This window comes from Bicyclus anynana, chromosome 18 (assembly GCF_947172395.1).
Source record: "Bicyclus anynana chromosome 18, ilBicAnyn1.1, whole genome shotgun sequence".
NCBI lineage: Eukaryota > Metazoa > Arthropoda > Insecta > Lepidoptera > Nymphalidae > Bicyclus > Bicyclus anynana.
The window spans coordinates 11,363,195-11,390,914 of NC_069100.1; the positions used below are offsets into that span (position 1 = coordinate 11,363,195).

General features: G+C 34.2%; 1 protein-coding gene across 1 annotated transcript; it reads right to left on the reverse strand.

The window, feature by feature from the left end:
* Positions 1-62: 62 nt before the first annotated feature.
* Positions 63-25,833, reverse strand: LOC112050016 (serine protease filzig). Its single transcript, XM_024088131.2, has 8 exons — positions 25,510-25,833; positions 7,772-10,011; positions 6,875-7,007; positions 5,784-5,970; positions 4,965-5,149; positions 4,453-4,568; positions 3,280-3,399; positions 63-2,812 (listed from the first exon to the last, which is right to left on the reverse strand). Exons 1-8 carry the CDS (start codon positions 25,634-25,636, stop codon positions 2,648-2,650), a joined length of 3,273 nt encoding a protein of 1,090 aa, XP_023943899.2. The 5' UTR covers positions 25,637-25,833; the 3' UTR covers positions 63-2,647.
* Positions 25,834-27,720: the final 1,887 nt, after the last annotated feature.

Consider the following 27,720-nt stretch of genomic DNA (forward strand, 5'->3'; position numbering starts at 1 on the left):
GGCATTGTTCTCGAGAAGTTGAATAATTACTATGTTTAAAAAAAAACAACATTTAACTTTCTTAAATATTTATTAAATGCATAACAGTCATTTATTTTTACAATATTCTCTACTTATGAATTGAGCTTTTACCTAATATTATTATAGTAATTTAATATTGCAATCATTACCTATGCAATAAATAATATTGGTAAAAATTTAGATAGTTGAGCAAAAACAAGTGCCTTAACTCATTTAATATTATTGGAACTCGAGTTCATTTTTATTTTTAAACACTCTGTTTATTTAAATTCATGCTAAAATAGAAATAAATAACAACTTAAAATGTAACTACAAACTATTTTAATTTAATACTTTTTAATAAATAAATGCATTCCAATGTACAATATTTATAAATTATAATTTACAATATTTATAAAGTTTGACACTTATATTTTAATAAAATATTGTAAATATTATTACTATTTCGTAGCAATAAAAATTACATGTTACGATTTTAGCGGCAATGCTACTTAAATAATTTTACGAAGTGCCAATATTGCTATAGAGTCATACGTTATTCTTTATATCCGTCCAACTGCACTGGAGAATAGGGATGATGACAGTTTTTTAAATTGTATATAAATTAAGAGTATACTAATAGCAAAGCAAGTTTGTAAAAGTAACGGGGTATCTGCGATCATTACTTTCGGAGCTACAGGGATTTAAAGGGTCAGATTTGCGGCGCTGCCGCGGATCCCTGGAAAACGCTCCATACAAAATGGTACGATTTAGTGACGTCGTTGGCTCGCTGATCGTTATTTTTGTATAGGGCGTTTAAACAAAATTACCAATATTTTGTTATTTGTGCGTTTATGATTATAGTTCATTTATTGAAAAACGTCACATTTAATGTAAGGAAGCTAAAACTGTATGAATATTCATCTAATTACGATAAAAAAAATTTATAGATTTTGAAATTTTATAATCTTATTTATTTTGCAAATATCCAGACAATCTTTGCTTTTTATGTATAACTCAGTTAACATTGACCTTATTTACCCGAATGTATCATAAAAATCAATATATTCAAACCTAGTCATCATCCCCATTGTGGTAAATTAAGTTCTATTCTATTGTATAAGGCCTAGGTATGTCTAGTAGTAGTAATAATTTTATAGCTAGTAAAATTATTAATTGAGACTTTTTCGATTTCCAAAGACTTCGATAAGATCTGACCCAAGTCTTGGATATAAAGCTTCAAGTGCTTCAGCAACATTATTATCAAAACTAAAACTCATTTACTTGGCTGCGGAAATAACTACAACGTAATACTATCCCATAAGAACTCTCACAAAGAACTACTCCTAAATAATGCCAAAATGTTTTCATACAATTAAATTACACGGATGATAAATAATATTATTAATAATTATTATTATAGTTTTACTGGCAGAGAGCAGGTCTTAATTACTTTTTTCTTGTATGATATTGTATATTGATTTTAAAATTATCTTAAGGTAGATATTTCGCATATTGTTTTACAAATGTCGATAAACAATTAATTATTATACGAAAAAATATAATAATGTGGATGGTGGGATATTAATAGAACCTAATATTTATTCCGAATATTCGCACCTAATTTTTTTTTCTGAAAAATATTTTTTATTTTTAATTTACACAAGAAAATATTTCTTGAGTTTCATTTCGTAGGTAATATTAAAATATTACTTATGAAATACTTACATAAAATTTTGAAGTTTATTACTTTGTTAACATTTTATTTTTATTTTATACAGAAAGCTAGTACATATTCGATAGAAAATAGAAAATTGTATGATAAATAGGTAAATAAAATAAACAGAAAAAGATTAACGTTTACAAACAAGTCAATTATAGTATTCCAAAAAATCGAGTTCATGCTGTGCTATCGCAATCGCTCTGAGCTGATCGCCTTGTCTGTTTTGTTTATTATTATATCATTATCCCATAATCTTTGCCGTATGTATGTGTCGAACAATGGACATAATATCGTCACTGAGACGTCACTTTTTTTAGTTAACAAGACAAGCAGATGGGTCAACTGCATGCCAATTCACTAAATTTGACGTATGTTAGTGAACATATACAAAATTTACCAACTAGCGATTTGTTAGTAATTTACGTGTTCATAATTCACGTAATTTTGTATCCACTAGTTATTTAATGATGATAATGATCACAATACAAATTATAGGTAAAACATGTCATCCGGACCCTCTGACAACCCTTCGTTGGTATCATAGAGTAGGTAGATGATGTTTCCCAGTTTATTTTGTTAAAAATGGGCTTTACGGAATACGAAAAAATCGGTTGTTATTCATTTGATGTCATTCAAGGATTTTCTACTATAGTATAAAATCTTTGATGTTAATTATTAGGTGGCTAAGTAACGTCAATGTTAGTGCCGATGTTAAGTGGATAACCATTGTCTATAACATAGCAATTCTTCGCAGGACATTCTAGGAATACACTGTTCTTCCATCTACGTAAAACATTAGCCTCATTTGCCCTAATTTCACTGGCAACATTCAGATTCAGCTTAATGCTGCGTATAAAAGATAAGCTTTTTGTCGTTTCTTTGTGACGTCCCAGTGACGTTGGCAATGGACACTCTCTTGTAAACTCAGTGGACACCGGTGATAGTTCTCAGCCAAGGCTTGTAGAAGGTTGTCCTCATGTACACGCCGGGCAGGTAGGGGGCGGCGCACTTGATGCCGTGGGACACTGTTCCCACTAACTGCCACCTTCCGTCATCGCGTTGGAGCACCAGCGGACCACCACTATCACCCTGAAAATATTTGTATTGATTTTTGAAATGATGTTCTTTGTTGTGTATTCTGTGGTAGGTTATTGGGTTAGCATTTATTATTTAGGGCATAGCCGCATAGATTTTACATCTATTCATCATCATTATCAACTCATATTCGGCTCACTGCTGAGCTCGAGTTTCCTGTCAGAATGAGAGGAATTAGGCCAATATGCCAATTTACATCCATGATTGAGGGTAATTAATAAAAAGTCTCGTAGGAATACATGGATAATAATACTCGTATACAGCCAGTCCGACAGCCCGCCTTCTTCGATTTATGGGCACACTGAAATAATTTTTCAAATAGGACCTGTTCCTGTTCCTGAGATAAGAGCGTTCAAGCAAACAAACAAACAGACTCTTCAGTTTTATGATATTAAGTATAGATTTCAATTACCCTATTTTGTTGTAGGATAAAATAAGTCGTAGATAAATTAAATACTCACTTCACAAGAGTCCTTCTGTCCGTTCGCATATCCAGCACAGATAAATGAGTTGAGAATTTTCTTGGCGTGTCCTGCCGTGTGGAACATTTCCTGACAAGCACTGTTTTCTATCACAGGAACCTGAAAATATACATTAATTTCATTATCATCAATATCCATCTCCCCATCGGCCGATGTCATGTCAATGACTAAGTCAGCAGATGAGGTGTTTTTAGCTTAAGCCGACTTCAAAAAAAGGAGGAGGTTCTCAATTCACCGCGTATGTTTTTTTGACGTGACAACGTCTTATAATTCGATGAAGCCGGCTGCACACTTAAAAAAGATGACGTCATGCGTCGTTCCCTCGCTGTAGGGTTGCCAACTTTTTTACAAAAAGTAAAGTATATTCTGGTCTATGAAGATTATTAAACAGTATTTTAGAAAAACGAACATTTTCTTTTGCAAAATGCAACCATTCCTACAGTACTTTCTCATGACGTTGTCACATTCAACTATCGTCAGTAAACCGACTTTACAGACAACCGATTTTTTTTTTCAAGTTTGTTACCTCATAACTTCGTAATTTATTAACCAATTTTGAAAATTCTTTTTTTGTTTGAAAGAGTATACTTCCAGATTGGTCCCATTTCATTTTCATGAAAATCGGTTTGGTAAGTTTGTGTAAAGGCAAAATAACTGAAATACGTATTTGAAGTCGGTTTCATTTTTATGTTAAAAAGATTATTAGCATAAATGCTATATGTCGGTATCGGTCCATTTTTTTTAAAAGAATATTTCATACGTGCCAGTTTGCACGTATGAAATATTCTTTAAAAAAAACTTTAAACTTTACAGGAGGGACAAGAAACATCATTTAGGTATTACTAAAAGTCGTTTTATGCGACCAAAAACGTTTTCAATGTACGCACTACAAGATATTTGTGGGCTACCACCGGAAAAGCTGTTTGAAGCTTTCTGCATCAAAATCTATTTCTACCAAAAAATGTTAGTTACGAGGTAAGACCAACGATTTGCCATATATATTTTTAATATGACCAATATTCCCGTTTCCTTCCATGTAGTCGGTGTGCTAGGAGTGGGTACATTAAACCAGCGGGCCGGGATCGAATCACCACACCTCGGTGATTAGTTCGGTCCCATTACCACTGAGCTATTGAGGCTGTAAACCTTTACCTGAACCTCCTGCAGTACAGATGGCACTCCACCGCCATACTTGAGTCTTCCCCACCCGGTCACTGTCGCGAACCGACCGGTGAAGTCTGATTCATCAGGCGGCATGCAGATTGGTACTGAAAGTAAAATAAACAACATACATGTAAATTGTAAAATTCAAATATTTTTTGATTTAATTGTTTCATTAAATAATAATATGAGCCGTGTGGATATGACCTCTGGCTCTGATTCCGGAGGGTGTGGGTTCTAAGTGAATGTCCATGCACTTCCAACTTTTTAGTTGTGTTCATTTTAAGAAATTAAATATCACGTGTCTCAAACGGTGAAGGAAAAACATCGCAAGGAAACCTTCATATCATCATAGAATTTTCTCAATTTTCTGCGTCTGTGACGTCTCCGCATTGGGTCAGCGCGGTGGACAATTGGTTCTCTCTCATTCTGAGAGGAGACTCGAGCTCAGCATTAGGCCACCTCACTGGCCGAATGCGGATTAATTTCTTGTAAATCCTTACCTATATGTGCATCAAATTGTACAGGCGTGTCCAGTTCCAACAATGCGAGGTCATTTTCGAAAGTGGCCGCGTCATACTGCCTGTGGACTATGACTCTTCTCACATTCTTGGAGACTGGTCTCCGGGACTCCACGTCACTGGATATATCGTTCTCGCCGAACACAGTTACTAATGATGCCAAGAATCTGAAAATAATATACATAATAATTATTATAATAAATTAGCTGACGCCGCGCGGTTTCACCCGCGTGGGTCCCAGTCCTGTAAGAATACAGGGTTAATATAGCCTACAGCCTTTCTTGATAAATGGGCTATCTAACACTGAAAGAAATTTTCAAATAGGGCCAGTAGTTCCTGAGATTAGCGCGTTCAATCAACCAAACAAACAAATTCTTTACTTTTATAATATTACTTGCGGACGCCGCGCGGTTTCACCCGCGTGGTTCCCGTTCCCGTAAGAATACGGAGATAATATATAGCCTATAGCCTTCCTCAATAAATGGGCTATCTAACACTGAAAGAATTTTTAACCTAACGTAACCTAAGCAGTAGTTCCTGAGATTAGCGTGTTCAACCAAACAAACAAACAAAATCTTCAGCTTTATATACTAGTATAGATAATTAAAGTAAACATTTAAATACCTACGGTGTTTAACCGTAGGCGTCCACAGATCCGGATATATAAATATCCGCACATATCCGTAGATATGTATTCACATTCGAATCAAACGTATTTTAGTATACTTTAAAATTACAAATCCGATTTATGCGATACGTCCATTACGCATGATCTGTGAACGCCTGCCACTGATTACTCACCCTGGTTGGCAATGAGCAGCAGTGGTCACATATCGGTTGGTGATGAGGACGCCTCCGCACTTGTTTTTGGTGAACAGTCCAAGCCACGTGGACTCTCTGACCAACACCTGCCAGGGCCACTCGCCTGGCTTTGCGTTCTTGCCACCGACTATCCTTCCCGACTTGACCAGTGGACGGACACCGCATACTGTAACAGTTTCATTACAAGAATCAGTCGAAACGATTGCCAACAAAATTTCATGCACTGAGCGTAGTTCACTAAAAGCTTAAGATAGAAAAGATGATCTTTTTTTTTATTTTTTTTATTCTGTACAAGTTAGCCCTTGACTACAATCTCACCTGATGGTAAGTGAAGATTCAGTCTAAGATGGAAGCGGGCTAACTTGTTAGGAGGAGGATGAAAATCCACACTCCTTTCGGTTTCTACACGACATCGTACCGGAACACTAAATCGCTTGGCGGTACGTCTTTGTCGGTAGGGTGGTAACTAGCCACGGCCGAAGCCTCCCACCAGCCAGACCCCAACAAATTAAGAAAACCTCAATCAGCCCAGCCGGGGATCAAACCCAGGACCTCCGTCTTGTAAGTCCACTGCGCATACCACTGCGCCACGGAGGCACTCAAATATCATTTTATAAAAAGCTGAAAGTTTGACAGTTTATGCTTCTATGATATTATGTAGGGTAGGCATTATGAACTTTAGTCCATGTTGGCTTTGGGAGGTAACAGGTTTAAGGAGCCAGATTCACAATAATTCAAGTACAAATTTGACGGCCTCTGTGGCGCAATGGAATTACAAGAGGGAGGTCCGGAGTTCGATCCCTGGCTGTGCTGATTGAGGTTTTCGTCATTAGTCCATGTCTCGCTTGTGGGAACCTTCAGCCGTCAATTACCAGTTCCGGTACGATGTGTAGAAACCAAAAGAAGTGTGGATTTTCATCGTACTCCTAAGAAGTTAACTCGCTGCCATCTAAAATTGCATCATCATTTACCATCCGGTGAGAATAAAGTCAAAGGTAACTTATAGATTAAAAAAAAATGTATAGAATGCTTTGTGTGTAATTAAACAGATGTGTATAAAATTAACTTACGATTTTTATCATTGTAGTTAATAGGTTCAGAATATCCTTCAGTTGTTACTTCTTCCGGTATTTCAGTTATTGTAGTGGTTATAGTCGTCGTGGTCACTTTCTTTGTAGGCTTTGTTTTCTTTGTAGTTGTGATCTGGAAACAAATCAATCACAGGCCAAGGACCATGCCTGGTATACTGCTTGGCAATTGGATACTACTTTTATGAGAATTGAAATTCTTTATATTATGAAAATTCAATTTCTCTATGTTTGTGACTTTATAACTCAAAGTCAAATATTAACTGTAAATTTTGACGCAAATTTGTTCAAATATTTTAATTATTAATTTAGTTAAGTGAGTAATATTAAACTGATATACAGTGACGTTTACCCACTAATAAATTTTAAATAAAACTAAAATACTTTATCGAAATAAATACAATAAATACATTATCATTATATTGTTTACTGTATCATTTCTAAAACATTATTAATTTAAGTATGAAACAACCTTAATTTGAGTAGCATACCTCAGTTTAAGATTATAAGCTTCAATAAATATTGAACAATTTATAAAAATTAAATTAAATATGAACAATATTATCTAAAGTACTACCTACTTAATGTTATTTGTATTATGAAAGAACTCGTAAAACACAACAACAGTGATAACTAAAAAAAATTAACGTCAATTTCAAATTTGAAGTGCACACAGTACAACAATAATATTAATTGGTTTTCTATTTCTTTGAACAGTGAAAATATATTGTATCTAATGTAATTATAAAAGTGAAAATATGTAACTATTTGATTATAAAAATTAAAGTGGTAAACAATTCTTAGTCAATGGTTTTCTAACAGACTGTTATGCAAAGCTCCTATTTTCTCATTTAATTTCGAAGTAAAAGTTCAACTTACCGGTTTTTTGGTAGTGGTAGTAGGGGTTGTTGTTGTTGGTATAGGGGTTGTGGTGGTAGGTCGTCTAGCAGACGTAGATAGCTTTACTGGTTTCTTAGTTGTTTTAGGTGGTTTCCTTGAAGTTGTGAGTCTAATAGGTTTCTTCGTTGTCGTCAAAGGTTTTCTCGTCGGTAGAGTCTTTTTAGGTGGTTTCGCTGTAGTCGTTTTAGGTAGAGTAATGTTTGGTTTTTTATCTAGAATTACTATATCGTGTAACTCTTGGAAGGTACCTTGTAAGCTACCAACAATTTTATTAACGAACAAATTCATTTTGTCGTTCAGTTTATCGTCTTCGTGCCATACTGGTGTTGTAAAATCTATTTCTTGGAAAATATCTAATTCGTTGTCAGATATGGCGACGCTGGTATTAAAGACACTTGGATTTGATCCTGTAGCGTTAAGCATGGGATTTCTAACAGGTGGGAAGTTTATAAGGTCGTCAGAAGACGTTTGCATTTCGGTCTTTATAGTCGAAGTTGGATAGTCTGTATATGAATCAAAAATTGGATCAATTGTTGATACTGGTAGAGGTCTTGTGGATATTTTGCTTGGAAAAGGTGTGGTTGCAGAAGGTTTTGGTGTAATTACAACTGTTGGCGACGATGGATTTGAGAATGACGTCACAGGTTTCGGTTTTTCTTTCGTTGGTGGTTTACCAACAAAAATGTTGTTTGTTGATTCTATATGATTGTTAACTGTGATTTGACTGACTGGTTTTTTATAAGGCTCTTGAGATATCTCAACAAATTGGGTCTCTTCTGATGCAGTTTCAGGTTTAGTGCTAAGACCGTTGAGTACAATGACAGTTGGAGTTACACTAGAGAATGTATCTACATTATCGTAATTGGATACGAAGCTACTCGGTGGTGTTACTGGGCGTCTTAGTGGCTTAGATCCAGTAACATAGCTTGTAGAAGGTGGCTTTCTGGTAGTAGAAGTCGGTTTTAATGTTGTCGTAGAGCTGACGTAACTAAACGTTGTAACCGAATCTCCAAAATCTTCTGGATTTGTGGGATATCTATTAAACGCGTCGATGTCTTGACTAGTTGATTGACTCGGTTTTGGCGATGAATAATATGGTTTATTAGGTCGTATATCTTGAGGTATACTATTTGGCGTAGTATTGATACTTCCATACGGTTTTTTAGTTAATAAAGGTTTTTTAGTTGAATACTTTGTAACAGCCGGCGTGCTTTGGTATGTAGATGGTTTTAATGTAACATAATGTCCTGTAGATATGTAATAGTTGGGGAAACTACTGCTGTATGATACTGGTGTTACTGTAGAGGGAGAAGCTTTTGTTTCCATTGTATCTACAGAAGAAGGAGAACTGACATCATCTTTCATACTTGGAGTGCTACCATTTAACATTTGTATTATACTATCTACAGACGTTAACTCAGGCATTTTTTGAGTATTTTTCGTTACTGTTGAAACTGGTACATAACTTTCTGTTGTAGGTTTTTTCGTTGTCAATTTTGTTGGTTTCGGTTTGAACACAGGTTTGTATATAGGTCTGTGAGTCGATACAATAATAGAAGGTGAAGACACCGATGTAGTTGTCGGTGGTACGGTGGGTTTAGTTTGCATTGACGATATCTGTATATTAAAATCAGAAGGTCTTGCTATATCATTAACTACAGAACCATTTTCGTGATACAGTATAGTATCTGCGACTGCATGGTTGATTGAACTGTGTGTATAAACACCTTCAGGTTTAGAATAAATAAATGTGTTATCTTTCGGCGGAGTACTGAGTAAAGTATTAGTGATTTGACTGAGACCTTCGTTGATAATGTTCTGGCTTTCAGTGCTCAAGTCTAACTCAGCTTTGATTGTCGATGACGAAGGTTGGTGGGAAGGCTTATATCCTGGTGTTACGACAGGTTTAAAGCTGTTGTGCCAAGCGCTTAGCTGTTCACCGTCATAATCATCAGTTTCTGTTTCAGCATCAGGATAGTCTAAATAACTGGTCATGACAACTCCTGGACCTTTTGGGATGTGAGATTGGGAGTCCAGTGGCAGTTGACAACACGCTCCGAAGAGGAAACCATCCATGCAAGCTCCCACTACTTCTCCGCCTCTTTGAACACATTCGTGGTTGAACATACATATTGTATTGCCTCTGTTGTATTTCGCTGCTCGGTTGGCTTTGCAATATGATGGTGTTATCTTGTAACCGCCGAATAGTTTTCTTGCATCTGAAATAGGAAACATTACAATGGTCAGTGTTAAATCTACAATGATAATAATATCTTGGCGATCTCTACTATTAAATATATATCTGCAAAACTTGATCTAAATTTTGTAAAATAAAATTAAATTCATGCTTCGATCTATCATAATTGATAAATTATAATAAATGTTAATATAATTGATAATTTTTTTATCTCTTATCATTCAAGGGTGAGTGTCAAAGTCCCTAAATTAATATTTGTTACTAGATTTTTTTCAAGTAATAATTTGACGGACCAAGCAAATTGCCCACCTGATGGTAAGTGGGAAACCATTGTCTATTACAAACTTAACATTTTTTTTAAATTTGTTTCCAACATCATATTTCAGTTATTTTCGAGGCTACTTGGAAGGCAGGTAATGTTATGAATAGTTGGCAATAAAATCAACAGTGACTCTTATAAAACCATCCTTCTTAGCAATATCATATTATATTTATGTTTTATATTTATTTTATATAAATTAATCATTTATTTAATTATTTTATGTAATATATATATATTTATATATATATATATATATATATATATATATATATATATATATAATTCTAATCAATCGTATAATAGTTTTACTTATTGTATTAAAATGAAAGGCAAAACCTTTATCATAGCCTAGAATCATCTTTTTAATACATTCATTAATTGTTTAATAAGCATATATAAAATGTGGTTTGATATTGCATAGTGCTATAATACTATAATAAAAAAAAATGTTGTGTCCAGATTTACTTTCACACTTAAATTATTAGTGTTAGATTAGTTTTTCCATTTTCATTAACATTTCCATCACGTACAAAACTTTCTAATATCGTTAACTTATTTTCTCTTTGCAATTTGCTATAAAATATAAATGATGGTCAATTTTGCAAATTGTTCCATTCGTCATAACTGGTGAGTGTGTTAGAAAAGTTTTGAGTTTATGACTTTAGTTTTGTAGCAAAACAATGCATTAAATTTTATTAGAAACTAGCTGACCCGACAGACGTTGTCCTGCCCAATTCACTTTCTTTAAATTTATTCGAAGTGACTATCCATACAAAATTATTTATGTTTTCGAGATTTTGATAAAAATATTCAAATCCATCAAGCCTTTTTTAAGTTTTAGCTTTACAAACACTAATATACAGAGTAGACGATTCAATAGACATTATATCCTGACATTTTATACCTGTACATATATTACAAAACATTAATACTATATAAACTGAACTATCAACTCAGCTGTTGAAAATTTCCATTTTTCAAAATATAGTAAAAAGTCGCTTGGCATACATCTTCGTTGTCATGTGATAACTACTAACGGCCATTAGCCAATATTCACTAGCTATGCCAAATATGAATTTTAATTTTAATTTTTTGATTTAACATTGACGCATGTTAGTTGACATAATATACGAGATTGAGGTTATATGTAACAAATTTCATTCGGTGATATCATACCCTTCGTGGATATTATACAGTAGGTAGATGACATTTCTCATTTGATGTTAATACTGACAAAGTTAATATATTTAGTTCGAAACTGTATCGAAACCATGATTTGATATGTTTTATTTACTTTATAACTAAAGTAAAAGATATCTACAACTATGAGGAACGTATGCACGCTTTTGTGTTTGACAAATCCCGTGTTAACCATTTTCCATGATAATAAGCCCCATGTGATAATCCTTGGTATTATCTATTCTAAATTTCAGCCTAATTAGTTCCGTAGTAGCGATATGAGCGAAAGTTTTAGTGTATGTGTGTGTAATGAGAAGGACTCATTACACACACACACACTAAAACTTCGCCATCATAATATTAGTGTGAAGAAAGATAACATGTATGAAGAAAGGTAACATGTATGTATGTAGGTAGGTAGGTATGTTGTCCACTAACAACAATAATAATTAAAGAAGGAGCTTGTTTACTCCCAACCCTACTTACAGGGATAAAGACTTATTTTATTCCTTTATTTGGTGTATCCCAATATTTAATGATTCATAGTAACACACGCTACCGAGGCATTTCTAGATACATCCTAGTTACACAATAAAAAGAAATCAAGTAGGTAAATTAGGTATTTGTCACTGACTAAAATTTCCCCTTAACGAAAAGAAATGCGTTAGAAAGTGTTCCCAAAGTGGATCGGAATCCGTTGGTGCTGTTATTATTCAGAGCGCGTGCTACACATCCTTGCCATGGCCTGCTACGTTTGGCACAACTTGAAACATTTGGAATGCACTACTTTACTATACTATATATACTTTACATAGTTCGAAGAGCCGATGGACGTTGGGGTCCCAAAGTGCTGGAACGGCGACCCCACACTAGTAAGCGCAGTGTTGGCAAACCCCCCATCAGGTGGACTAACGACATCAAGCGAGTCGCTGGGAGTCGCTGGATGCAGGTGGCTCAGTATCGTGATGTTTGGAAGTCCCTACAAAAGGCCTACGTCCTGCAGTGGACGTCCATCGGCTGATATGATGACTATACTACAACTATTTACTCAGGACATTTACTCAGGACTGTATTTATAGTGTTTTTCAGATAGCATGGGTACAGTGACAGCTCGTTCCACTCTTGAAAGTTTGCTGCGATTCACGATAAAAGTACGTATTATGAAAGTCATAAGGCAACTGTCATCGTACCCATGATATCTGAAAAACACTTTAACCTTTAAATGGCCCCTAGATCATTATAATCAATCGACGAACGTCCACTGATGAACCAGTCAGGCTGGCTAGGTCTCTTGTAAGAATTTTCAAAACCCACGATCACAGCCTCTAGGTATCATCATGAGCAACCCATATTCGGCTCACTTTATAAAGTGTCAATTCTTTGTATTGAAACCAGCGTACCCAGGGGCGTGGCCTAAATGGCTGTTTAATATTTTTTATTAAACAGCCATTTAGGCCTTTAGAGTATTATTTAGGAATATTATTTATTCCTTTTGTCACAGAACAAAACAAGACTGCTAGTGCATGCGCGTACACGCTTGCGTTGTTCCGCACACCCGGGTGTACGCGGGCCACGCCCCCTTGCTACTTCTATTGCTAAAAGCGTTAGCTTTTAGCGTTGTCTGCTCTGTGGTTGAGACTCGTGTTCCGAATGACAGGAGTTTGGCTTTAGTCCACCACGTTGGCCAAATGCGAATTGGCAGATTTAACACACATAGACACGTAGAGAATTAATTGAATTTCTTAAAAAGCACATGACTGAAAAGTTGGAGGTTTAAAATTTGACTCCCATTTCACATTTATGTTTTGTCGTTACTTTTTGTAAAGATTGTTGTTTAATAATTTATATTTATTAAAAGCAGACGTCACGCGGTTTCACTCGCGTAGTTATCGTTCTAGTAAGAATACGGGGGTAAAATATATATAGCCTTGAGCACCCGCGGACAGTGTAACTTCCCAACAGTGAAATAATTTTTTAAACCGGTTCAGAAGTTTCGGAGCCTATTCAATGCAAATAAACAAATATTTCCTCAACTGAACATTTTGCCATACTAAAACGGAAAAAAATAGCCTGGTTTTTTTTAAACAATCGATCGAGTGTTCTTAATATTAGTTTACAAGTTCAAGGGTATCATCGGTTTTAATTTTGGTTTATTTACAAATATCTCAAGTGGTGACATCATTCAATAGCAATAGCTACACTAATACTACAATAAAATAATCTTTTTAACAAAAATGGAACTGACTTCAAAGGCGTATTTCAGTTATTTTGATTTTGAGACAAAATTACTAAAACGATTTTCATGAAGAAATTAAATGGGACCAATCTGGAAGTATTATCTTTCAAACAAAAAAAAAACAAAATTGGTTAATTATGAAGTTTTGAGGTAAAAACACGAGAACCTCCTCCTTTTTTTGAAGCCGGTACATACAGTGGGGAACAGGTAGTACCACTTAACGTCAGGTGACATGTATGCTAACCACTATTGCAGCTATAAAAATCATCAAACTAATTAAAACACCGACCACACACACACAGTCGATAAAAAAGCCCGCAATCGGTGGAGTACCAGTAAAAACAAAAGTCACTTTCACCACAAAAATGACATCACACTCAAAGTCCACATCCGTTTCGGAATTGCATCTTCGCCGCAAAATTGCGAGAAAGTGAATGAGCATCGATTATTATTTGAGCTTTCCGTTAATGTTTACGATTTTTTTTGACCACCAATGTCGTTTAAATCGAAAAATTATTTCCCATAATAATCGGACTGCTTCAAGCTAATTCAGTATCTTTGAATTTGACTTAAACGAAATTGAGATTCTAAGTAACAAATGTCACACAGTAAATAAATGACATTTTGTCAATTGACTTGATGTTTATTTTAATATAGTCAGGGATCTATAGAACATTTTTTTACAACTGATTACTATCAAGTTAATTTTTCGTGAGTAGCGTCATCTCGATGAGAAGATCAACTTTTTTATTTACGAAAATTCTTGATTCTGGTAGCTAAGTTACCAGGAAATAAAAATTTCTGAGCGTCGTAACGAGATAATGTACTACACAATTTGTAGGACATTGAGGATGTTAAGTTGTATAACTATTAATTAAGCAACAGTAAAAAAAAACAGCTGGTGAGTAACGACTTTTAATAACCTCGTTATTGATAAAAATTGGGAAGAGGGTAGTTTATCATTGATACATGCAATATTAACTCGTTCCGACAAATCATACGGTTCAATAAATCATACGGCTCAGTAAACCATACGGTTTACGTGTAAGTAAATAATCACTTCCTTTATACACAGCATTCAAAACTTTCCAAGCATCTCACTGCCATTACAATACCAACATCTCTTTTACATTATCACTTCTGGAGATATTGATTCTCTTCCATACAATAGCAGGTAGTATGTCTTTATGGGAAACGTATGTATGAATGAAACTTCACTTACAATACGTGTGTAATCACTTCATACGTGCTCAGCGTGGTAACTTCTTTTGTTCTTGAAATTGGGTTAGTGGGTTGCTCTTTTTTATTTATTGACAAATTAACGCTTGATATTGAACTTATCTGATGTTAACTGATTTGGAACGAGTACAGTTTGTTCACTTTTTAACCGACTTTTGAAAAAGGTGGGTCTTTTCCTATTTTTTTTGTATTATTTTTTTACGTTTTACCGATTACAAGAAAACGCTTGGACCGATTTGGATTTTTTGTTTTAAATTAAATAGGTTCTTTCCCGTCGGTCATCAGGCCAAGATCTAATAATGACATCGTATTTAAATCAAGTTGAATTTAGTTTTTAATTTTTTCCCTCGGGAATCTTGGATTTTTACGGAATAAAAAGTAGCTATGTGTTAATCCAGACTATAATCTATTTCTACTACATATTTCAGATGATTCGGTTCAGTAGCCGAGGCATGAATGAGTAACAAACATTCATACCACCAAAATCATCAGGTTTTCGCAAAACTCGGGAATCCGTGGATTTTTTCGGGATAAAAGTAGCCTATATATTAATCCAGATAATCTATTTCCATTCCAAATTTCAGCCAAATCGCTTTAGTAGTAGCGGCATTAAAGAGTAACAAACATCCAAATAAACATACATCTTTTATTGCTGTATTTGACTGAAGAGTTACAGTTTTTTTACTGCATATCGAAATACAGAATGTTATTACCACGCAGCATCTAAGCAATTTGCGGAACCATTGTAACCACCTGCCGAGACAAAGTTAATATAACATAAAAATTAAACACTATCGAGGATTATAGGAGGAGGAGCAAAGTAAATATCATCATGGGCAACCCATATTCGGCTCACTGCTGAGGACAATTCTCCTCTCAGAATGAGAGGGGATAGGCCTTTAGTACACCACGCTGGGCAAATGCGAATTAGCAGACTTCAAACACGTAGAGAATTAAAAAAATTCCCAGGTATGCAAGTTTCCTCACGATGTTTTTCCTTAACCGTACATGACACGTGCCGTGATAGTCGTGTCGGAGGTGATCGGAGACAGAGGTGATATTCGACCTCTGTCTCCAATACCCGAGGGTTTGAGTTCGAATCTGGAGCATGCACCTCCAACTTATCAGTTGTGTGCATTTTAATAAATTAAATATCACGTGTCTCAAACGGTGAAGGAAAAACATCGTGAGGAAACCTGCATTGTGAATCCACCAGTGAATTTTATAGTGGTGGACGATTGGCCTAACCCCTCTGATTCTGAGAGGAGACTCGAGCTCAGCAGTGACCCCACCCGAATATGGGCTTATGATGATAATATGACACGTAATATTTAATTTCTTTAAATGCACATAACTGAAAAGTTTAAGGTGCATGCCCCGGACCGGATTCAAACCTATGCCCTCCGAATCGAAGATAATCATATCCACTGGGCTATCACGAATCACATAAGTAGACATGATATACCTTAACCTTCCTCAACAAAGTGCGCCGCGTTATGAAAATGATACAATTGGCTGTAAGATGCAGTTTTATGCGGAAGCGACACTTGCCAAGTAGAGCGTACCGGGAAAGCCACGCATACCGCTCGGCCGATGAGCTGGCTCTAACTTGGCTGATATTGTCACACTGTCTATTATAACACGAGTGTAATAAGAGATGACAGTATTCTATAAGGAGGTTTTCATTATAATTTAATACTGCGAATTTTAATTCGTCTCCATCTCTCTCTGTATAACACACTCCTATAGACATAGACGAAATCGAAACTAACTATTTTTTTTTATTCTTTAAAAGTTAGCCCTTGACTACAATCTCACCTGATGGTAAGTGATGATGCAGTCTAAGATGGAAGCGGGCTAACTTGTTAGGAGGAGGATGAAAATCCACACCCCTTTTCGGTTTCTACACGACATCGTACTGGAACGCTAAATCGCTTAGCAGTACGTCTTTGTCGTTAGGGTGGTAACTAGCCACGGCTGAAGCCTCCCACCAGCCAAAATGAAAAAATGAAACAAAATGAAATCGTCACAGAACTAAATAATTCTAATTCAAAATTAATTTATTTCAGGGTCAAAGTTAAACGTCAAGTTATATTTTTAGTATTTTTTCAAGTTACACTTTATTATTGAGAAAGAATACAATGGTAACTTAAGCTAACTTATCCTAATAAAGCTACCATGCCCACGTGGTATATTGGCATGTTGCTCAGAATACAACGAAGATAAAAAGCAGTAATAAGGTCTAAATTGGAGCGCGCTAGTTTTGCATTGCAACGTATTGGGTTTGAGCTCTAAATTCCTTTACCTTAAAATACAGAAGTCTGATTAAATTGTAATTATATCATTTGGAGGCAAGGAATCGTCTATCATCAATACATATAATAAAATTGAAAAAAAATAAAATAAAATTGAAGTGTCAGTTCAAGAGAACTGTGTTTTCTCAAGTGTTTATATGTCTGTCTGTCTTTTTCTTTGTCCGGGATAATCTTTGTAACGGTTGGAGCAGGACCAATTTTAACAGGACTTTGATTGGACAATAGAGGAGATTATGGAACGACATACAGGCTAGTTTTTTATCCAAAAAAAATCATGGTTTCGGGGGGATTTGCGAAAAAAAGTATGTAAGTATAGTAAAAGAAGTAAGTAAGTATAATAATAAATTGGTTTTATTTAAAGAACAATTTTATTTTCATTAAGATTAAGCGAAAAATGTATCCAAAAAAACAATTCCATTTAAAACATAGTCACGGATGTCAGCTAGTATATAAAGGTAACAAGTCCAGAGATCGGATTCCAGTTTCTAAAGTTGGATTAAAAAAAAACTTAAACAGTATCACAGTGAGACAAAAAACTGGAAGTGCAGTAATGTTTTTACGTAACGGACTGGGAATGAGCAAATGTTCGCGCGTTTAACGGTAACATCGAGTTGGCAGTGAACTCCGTAGGATCATGATCGCCTGGTACTTCTTACAAGGAGCGGGTTTTAAAAAATAAGGTTTTTTTACATTTTTTTGTAAATATCTTTAACAACAGATGTACGTGACTTTGTTCGCGTAAGCTTAAAGATAAAAAATTTTAATAAAAAAAATACAACCGACTTCAAAACCACAGAAAAGATATTACAACCAGTAGTTGGACTTCATACTAGAGGTCGAAACGCGAGCTATACCTACGCTCCTTGAACATGGGGTGATCGTAGGGTGAAGACAGTCGCGACTGTGCCGCGGTGACGAACGAACGCACGGTGTATTAACAGAGTAAAGTGTTTTAATAGTATTAGATTTTTTTAATTATGACCAGTAGGAAATACTGTGCCGTTTTTGGATGCATGAATTCAAAATTATCCCATCCAGAGATAACTTTTTTTAAGTTACCTGGAAACTCTGAAAGGTTAACTTTAAAATAAATTTACTTATTAGTAGGTAGGTACATAATCTTGTATTTTTTAATGGATAAGGTATTTCCTTTTATCTCCAGAATAAAGGTAGGTATCTGGATTAGTAAATAAAGTGAATAGAGTAAAGGAAAGTGATTGACACGATTGAAATATGTAGCTATACGCGGTTCATGAATCACGATACAGTAGGTACGATAAGCTTGTATTAAAACCTCGACTGCTTGTACAATGTATTGTGTGACTGTGCTCGGATCATTTGTGTTTTGTTACCCGACTGCGGCGAAGCCCAAAGGAGGAGTATGTGTTTGAATGTTATGACTTGTTGTTGTATGCGGGCGACGGGAGGAAAGGACTGCGCGGGTGTGAAGTCGTACGCGCTGGGCATCGTTACCCCCCTCCCGGACCGCGCCGACCTTCGGGAGTGTTACGAACAAATTTGCCAAGCACACATACTGATAAATGATATGTCATTAGACTCGTCTAGATAGGCCGAGTGTCACTGGGTAACTTAGTTCTTAAAAAATCAAAATGGCGGATTTTATGCACTTTAATGTGCAAGCTCATAAAACTTTTGCTCAGCTTGGCATTGGTGACAAGAATTTTAACCGACTTCCAAAAAGAATCGTATCGTATTTACAGCGATATTTCCGTCATTTGTAAACCGTTTCTTTTTTGTTTGGATGAATATTCTTTCAGGTTAGTCCCATTTTTTTCATGTCAGGATCTGATAATGGCATCCTAGAGAAATCTAGGGGAACTATCGTATCGTAGGGACAATTAGTGCGTTTGTTCATTGTTTCATTATCTATTTTAAATCACTACAATTTCATGAAGGTATTTATCTTTTTTTTTATTTGTTCACGTAGTGTGGAGGTAATACCTAGATGGCATCACCGAAATAAATATGTTTAAGAATACGACCAATCCTTCAAGATCATTGACGTAGTATCAGCCTTAATTAAATCAACCAATCAAAAAACACGCATTTTTATTTATCACTTCCCATTTTACTACAATTTACAAAGTATTTTATTTGTTTATATAAAAAAAGTTTATTTACAATCACAAAACTAAGTGGAAACACAAAGTTAGCAAATGTAATTAAATTGCTGCATGCGGGCAGCCCTATGACATGTTTACGTACCGCGCGGCTGTAGGTATTTATTTCAAAAATACGGCCGAGTTATTATACTGCTTGTAATATCTTTACTGTGTCAAAACCTAAAAACGTACCCACTAAACTAAAAAGCGAAAAATAACATCATAATATGTTCTACCTGCTGATCAGTATGAAGGCGGTGTTAAGCCGGTGATGTATTAATTCAAGATATGTGAGAATATCTTATAGATGTAGATTTTGCAGACAGTGTTGTTTCATGTGGTTCTATCAGAAATGGCTTAAATTAAGACAACAATTGAGAACCTCCTTTTTGAAGTCGATTAAAAACGGTATAACATACAATGAGTTAATTAATAATAATACTGTTTGTTGTAAGATAGTATTTAGTTATTTCTCTCATTTATTCATTTATTTATTTTTTTTAAGAATATTAATAAAATACATAACGCTATTACACATTTAAGTGCCCAAGCAACCTGTGGTCAGGGCTCCAGAGTGAGAAACCTCCTCACAATACGCGCTGTCTCAAGAATCAATGCCTTCTGTAACCGACCCTTGATACTTTTTCTTTTCAGCCTTAACCAGATTATCGTCTTGGAGTGGGTCGTCAAAAATTTGAACAAATTTATTTTGTTTCCACATTCCACTCCAAATTTTTAAGTTACTTTAAAAATCGAATTTTATTATTACTATTACTTTATTTCCGCGCGGCAGACCGCACGCTCGTTGGAGAGACGATATTGAAGAGGTCGCACGCAGGTCGTACATGGACGAGGCTGCAGACAGAGAGCGTTGGGTCATGATGGAGGAGGCCTTAACCCGAAAATGGGTACCCAAATAGAAGAACTACAATAATCAACCTACAATAAATATTTATTATTTTAGAATTAAGTTTTGTTAATTTAAGTTAGTTTTAAGTTCTTTATCCTTTTTAATTGTTTGTATTATATTATTTTGTGGGATTTGGGAATAAACGGCTAATTATTATTACTTTATTTCATGAGTTTTAGATAAAGTAGAGTATGAAACGTGCAATAACTTGGCATTAAACCACTCGTCTGCTTAAGTGACCCTAATTAGGCAATCATTTCATAATCTACTATTTTAATATCCTATGATAACTTTAAATATATTCCGTAAAGTTTTAAAGTATCTCTAATACCTACAGCAAATTTTTGACTACTTGGGACTAGTTTAAATAAATATTCTCCAAAAACTAAATAAATATCTATAATATGTTAAGGTCAAATAACCTTTTGAAGTTTCATATGTATAACAAAAATATTTGAGTGTTTACTGAGATAGTTAAACAATTTCTACAAACAGTATTAATAGCCTGTCTTTGGACAAAAAACGCACCATCATGTAGGTATATTTACAAAACGAAAGTTGATACAGCCTCAATTGGTTAACTTCAAATACCTATGTGGGTTTTGTCGTCCATAATTATAATTAAACATTACAATTAGAATTTATATTCAATGTACAATAAATTGAACATAAATGCCAAATATATAAAAGATAGTACTAAATATTTTTATTAATTTTCATAGCTTTGTTTGTTCGCTATGATCTCCGAAACAGTAAATGTCGTTTTTTATTACATTTAAACAGATGTTAATGATGAATACGACTCCTGCATTGAGACATGAGAGTACTACGAGTATAGTACTCGTAGTACTCATGTCTTCTCAACTTCTTTACAACAAAAAACAACAAAAAAAAACTAGAAATTGTTACCATAATACTTTTTTTTACACCGAGACACGGTATCAAAACTAACACTAGACCAAAGTTAATTATCTAATAGTGCTTACCAAGTTATCTGTACCTTTTCTACTAATATTATGAAAAAGTAAAGTTTATGATATTTTATGGAGTAATCTCTGTATCTACCGAACCGATTTTGAGAATTATTTTACCACTAGAAAGCTACATTATTTTTAAGTAATATAGGCAAAATTTTGTCCCCGTATTCTTATGGAAACGGAAACTACGCAGGTGATACCGCGGGACGTCAGCTAGTACGTTTATATTTTTTTACTTTTATTAACAACTCTGGGTTCTTGTTATAAAAAATACAATACGACTCTCGTATCGTAGACAATCAGGGCGTCATAATAAACGCACGAACCAAAGAAAAAACGAATTGAGTTCATTATGTCAGTTCCAACTAAACGTGTATTCCGTAACTGTAAATCTCTGTAATTTACAATACATTGCCACTTGAGTACCATTATAATAAACACGTTAAGTGAATGAACTCAGCGATGTACATAAAACAAGTTTGCACGGACGTGTCTTTGATATAATATAGAAAGTAAGAGGTCACCGAAAGTGAAAATTGTGTTAGAAAAGAAAATACTTTTGTGTTACAAGTTATAATGCGTCTATCCATTTGTTTAGTTTCGATTGTTGTTCTTAAGAACAAGTGATTATAGATTATTTATCAGCTTCATTGTCATATTCAGAAAAGATAGTGGAACCTTGTTCCTATAGTGAAAATTAATCAATTTCGTTAGCTCAGTAACATTGATTAAGGTTGCTTTTTTAAGATTGCTTTCATCGGTATAAAGGTGCTTGTTTTTTAGTATACCTACTTTATTATTTGCATTTAATACATTTTTATACTAATACAAGTAGACGCGGTAATACGGGTGGACGTAAAACATACTTAAAATCTACCTAAATGTCTAAACTTTATTATCCAATGTTGTCCATTCTCCGAGATAAAAAGTAGGTATTCTCAGTAAATGTTATAACCTCTACATAGATTAGACCTCTACTTTCGATTCGGGGGGCGTTAATATGAGGAGTTCACCTCCAGAGTATGCACATCCAACTTTTCAGTTAAGTCCATTATAAGAAATTAAATATTACGTGTCTCAAACGAAATTAAATATTACGTGTCTCAAACGGTGTTTGAGACACGTAATATTTAATTTCGTAATTTAATAGTTAGGAGAAACATCGTAAGGAAACCTGCATACCTGAGAATTTTCTTAATTATCTACATGTGTCAAGTCTGCCAATTTGCATTGGGCCAGCGCAGCGAGACTATTACCGTAACCCCATCTCATGAGAAGACTGCGTGCTCAACAGTAAGCCAAATATGGGTTGTTAATGATGATGTTATTTCAGGTAGCGCTTGTTTTCGGTATAAAAAGTTTATTATTTTTAAGTTTGACTAAATTAAACCTAGTATAGATTTCATCAAGATCGGTTTAGAAGCATCACACCCTGTAAAGTTGAACGCTTGCTGAAAATTCATATTACCTTTTGCATCTTACTTTGAAAGAGTATATATCATACGTTGTAGAAATCATTTACACCGGAAAGGCATTTCATAGATGTATGGATCAAGAGAAGTCGATGCAAGATGATTTATGTATCATATCATAGAAACATATAACTGTGAGTCTGTGATGGGTAAACTATTCCCATTTTATAATTATTTTCTGGCATAAATAAGTCTATAATTTCGTACCGTCCTTACCTATTATGATGGAGTCATCTACCTATTGCCAGCACGGTCTAAATTCTCTAGCTGCGAGCGTCCTTACCTATGGTAAAGTCATGAGCTGACAAAACTTTCAGCTTAAAAATGAGGGAGGCCTGACTATTACAGGCTCTGGTTTTAAGCAAATGTCAAAATTAACTGTACCATCTGCAAGCCATGCAGTTTATACGGTGTTTAAGCAATTTTCTTAAATTGTGTTTACGAGTTACGAAAACTTACATTCGGGGATTCTCGGAAAAGTTAATTGGTGATTATTATTTTTGGAGCCTTCTTATTTTTATTAAGGACTCTGTTGTACAGTACTTGATATTTTGTTTAAATATTCAACTTTAAGTTAATTAGAAGCCTCAATAGCTCATCGGTAAAGTCTTTCTCGACTAGTTGGAGGGGAACGGGAATATTGGTCATATTATAAAAAAAAAACAAAGCAGCGCAAACAGCAGCGAAAATGTTTCGCTGCTGTTTGCGCTGTAGAAACGTGAGAATAATTGACCGTCAATGGCTGACTTTAAGCGAGCTTTATATTTAGTGAAAAAGCTGTTAATTTAAAATTACAAACAGGCTGCTATTTTATTTATTTATATTATAGATCGCAAGCATTTTTGAATCGTCAAAATTTAAAATCAATATAAATAAATAAAATGGAAGTCTGTTTATAATTTTAAATTAACAACTTTTTCACTAAATGCATATTGAAATATTGTACAGGGCAGTTATTTCAAATAATCGATTTTCAAAGTTATTGTGTATCTATGTTTTTGTTCTAATCTAAATCTAATAAATGAAAAGGATGGATCAGTTTTTATGGGACTGATAAGAAGTATGGTTTCGTAGACTTTTTTATTTAGCGAGCTATAGATTTAGACCGCTTCGTCACTCGACATCATGTGAAATCGCAAGTAAATGCTTATTTTAAAACTTACTATTATCCCATTAGAATATTCAGATTTATTTTAATATAAATTTTTATAGCTAATCGATAATAGTTATCGATTTGTCATAAAAATTTCTAAATATAAATATAAATATAATTGTAAATATAAATATTGTGTTAAATAGAAAGGTAATAAAAGTTGCACATTATCACAACCAACTCAACTGAAAGTTTATCATTGTTTTTAGCAATGTTATCTTTATCAAAGACAATAAATTTAGTCGTAATTTCTTTGATAAATTTTATAACTTACACATCTGGGTCATTTCTTGACTCAAACTTGATTTAAACCGGTCTAATTTGGGTTGAAAGATTTAATACATTCTTCAATTTAGCCGGTTTTAGTATGCATTTGACAGTTTAAACAATATTAACTCAATGTTGACCCAATGAGAAACTGATTTCACCCTCGAATTTATTTTTTTGAACTGAAATGTTATCGTGATTTTTTCAAAAATCCAGTTCCGCTCGCAATAGAGTTCAACGCGTGTACAGCTCAATTCAATTTTTAATGGTTTTACTTTATTTTACATTTCTAGTGGTATTTATGTTGGCTTGTCTGCCATCACAGGCAAAATTTATTATGGCTTATAAAAAAATATAATTATCCTATAAATACAAAGATTTAAGAAATCATTTGTTTTTTATATATTTATGCCAAACTTGTCCTATCAAGAGAAGCGATTATCTGTTAAATTGTTTATTACAAAAAAAAATGAAACCAACTGCTTCAAAGGTTTAGATGAAATATCAAGTTGAAAAAAACTCAACCAGTTAATTTGTAAAGCCCTTTCATCCCAAATATTTTTTAATTGGACGACCCTTTCGTTTAATTTATAGCTTAGTATTATTCGAACGAAAAGATTTTATGATCCAATAGCCTGCATGGCTTTTGATTGATCTTTTGTACTCTGGTTTAATACCAACATAGTAAAAAAGTAATTTTTTAGAAATATGTCATTTAATTGCATACATATTTACTAAAAAATAATATCAAATTTTATTGTAATTTATAAACAGAAGAAAGAACACGATAATTTAATGTGCTTTGCCTGTAATAAAATTGTAGGCACGATTACTGATGTATACAGCTTTTAACCATTCCCTGTCAAATCGGAGCGAGTAATTCGAAGCAAAAAAAATTATTACTGCAACTAGCAGACGCCGCGTGGTTTCACCCACGTTCCCGTTTTACTAGGGAACAGTGTAGCCTCCCAACAGTGATTTTTGTTTAAATCATTTCTGTAGTTTCAGAGCCTATTCAATGCTAACAAACAAACAAATGCTTAAATCTTTTCTGTTTATAATATTACTACAGATATTTTAAAAGTAATATCAATTTTTATTACTGCCTTACTTTAGGTTAAAGAAGGTATTCCTATTTTTTTTAATTTTTTTGTTTAACGATTTTATTGACATGATGAAGTACAATTTTTTAACACTCCTGTCAATATACTCGATCTAACTCAAGATGTAGGTAAGTACATGGTAGGACATGTTTTAATTTAATTTCTATTTTCATAATCATTCGTAGGATTTTACGATTTTATAAATAAATTTTATATTATAATACCTCTGTCATATTCATCCCCTTTACACCTCTGCGGCAGATTGTCCAAAAACATCAACAACACTATCAACAAAAACATATGTTTCACATCACTATTGTACCTTTTCAACTGACATATCAGAACTGTCATTTTCACGATCGAAATTCCCGCGCGAATTCAAATAAAGTACAAAAGAACGCGCGCCTTAAAAATCTTAAGTGCACTTTGGCATTTTGTTTTTTTTTTTAATTAGGTTCTTTTCATAAACAGAACTGAAATCGTCATTTTAGTAGCAATTAATTGGTTCGTTAAGAGACGTGCGTACGATGTCACAGTAAAGAACCTACTACCCGAGTGACCAACTTTAACACTGTAAAATAAGAAACACACATATTAGTTGGTGGGTTCACTTTGAAAAGGTCCCAAGTGGTTAACTTTATTTTAGCAAAAATAAACCTTATAAACTGGTTAATTGAGTCGAAATTAACTCAATAGATGTTAGTGCTTAAGAACTCGGTCACACTTAGTAGCGAGTCGCTAAACAAGTGAACGGTGAAATTGTGAGAGAAATGTATGACAGAACGGGATGGGTAGACATTTCTTTCTTAAATTTAAAACACTAAAGCTATGGATAATAGACAAAAAGCAAATTAATTAAAATATAAAATATTCGTTGAATGTTGAGTGCATTGAGTCTTTAGGAGGCTTAGCAATTTGACATCGGTAAAAGTTTCTCTTATCATCATTTTCAGCCTATTTTGATGGCCCACTACAGGGCCCGTCCTCCCTTATAAGAGAGAAATATGGAGCTTAAACCCACCACACTGTGCTATATCGGATGAGCGCACTTAGGGTGAATGTTAAATTCATATATGTACGACCACTAGCACATGTTAATGATATTGAGGCACAAGGGTGTAACACCAACTTCCCAACTCCTACTTAAAAGTCATTTAATTTATAAAAAAAAAAATTACTTTATAATTTTTTTTATTCGACTACATTATTTAACTTGGTCACTAATAAACTCACTAATTTGTAAATAATTAATTATTAAAATAAAATATTCATTACAATTATTAAACAAAACCGATTAGTATACGAAACGAAATGTTGAGAAGTTGGGTGAAGTTCATACTTTTATGAGTCGTTGTATAAATAGTGTACATACTAACGGGAGGAATCATCTCACTTTTTAGGGTTCTCTCGTGAAATATTGACACCCCAGTAATTTCTCTCGGTTTAATCGTACGTCTGTCCATTTAATGCAGACAATTTTGATGACATCTCTCACTCCAGGCTAAGTTTTATTTTCTTTTTTATTCTATGACAGCTAGCCCTTCACTGCCATCCTACATGATGTTAAATGTAGAAGTATAGTTAAAAGGTAAAAGTTTATGATACCCATACCTCTGATGGCTTCTACGCGGCTTTCGTACCTGAAAGTTAAATTACTTCGGCCATGGCGGAAGCCTACCAAGCCAGACTTGAGCCAATTAAAAATCGAACTTAAATTTGCTATAACTAAAATTATATATGTATAATTTAATTAATATTGCCCCTCCAGTTGGGTTGGGTAGCTGTGTTAAAAAACTGAAATCATAATGTCTCCTTTACCATAGAGCTATATAATGTTTTCCTTAGCCAAATGTTGCCTGGAAGAAATTGCTATTTAGCGATAAGGCCACCTTTTGTATGCTGATCTCTTTTAAAACATGTCTATGATTAAATCTGTATAAACTTAAATATTGTAAAAATTCCTTGGATTATTTATCCATATAGTTCTGTTTACAGTTATAAATATAATGGTTAAAAAATCCATAAGTATACGAGTACTTATGAAGTACGGAACCCGTCATGATATTCCGTTGCACACTTGATCAGTTATTTCTAACTGAGAGATGACATAATTATTTAAAAATCCCATTTCTTTGCACCTGTCTTCTTCTAATTATCTCGATAAACACATGAGGGAAAAAGATGGATATATTTTGAAGAATTACCACATTGAAGTAGGTTAAATTAACTCAACCGAGGATATGGTGGCAAATGAACTAATAGTGCAGAAACGGTAAACTAATTTATTACCTACATTTGATATTGTAATCGGCCCGACTACCCGCATTGATGAAGCGTGGTGGGCTTAAACAGGGGTGATTGGAAAAGTAATTTATATTTTTGTTGCTTTCTAATGAGAGCTCCTGATACGTATATCTATCTGGTAAGACAGTTCA

Bases quoted from the DNA above. Each gene is read 5' to 3' on its own strand.
- LOC112050016 (XM_024088131.2), bottom strand. From the start codon at position 25,636: ATGACAGTTCTGATATGTCAGTTGAAAAGGTACAATAGTGATGTGAAA. The intron at 7,008-7,771 runs GTAAGTTGAACT...ATTTGTTTCCAG, and splicing joins CTACCACTACCAAAAAACCG to ATCACAACTACAAAGAAAAC. The intron at 2,813-3,279 runs GTGAGTATTTAA...AAATATTTTCAG, and splicing joins GACAGAAGGACTCTTGTGAA to GGTGATAGTGGTGGTCCGCT.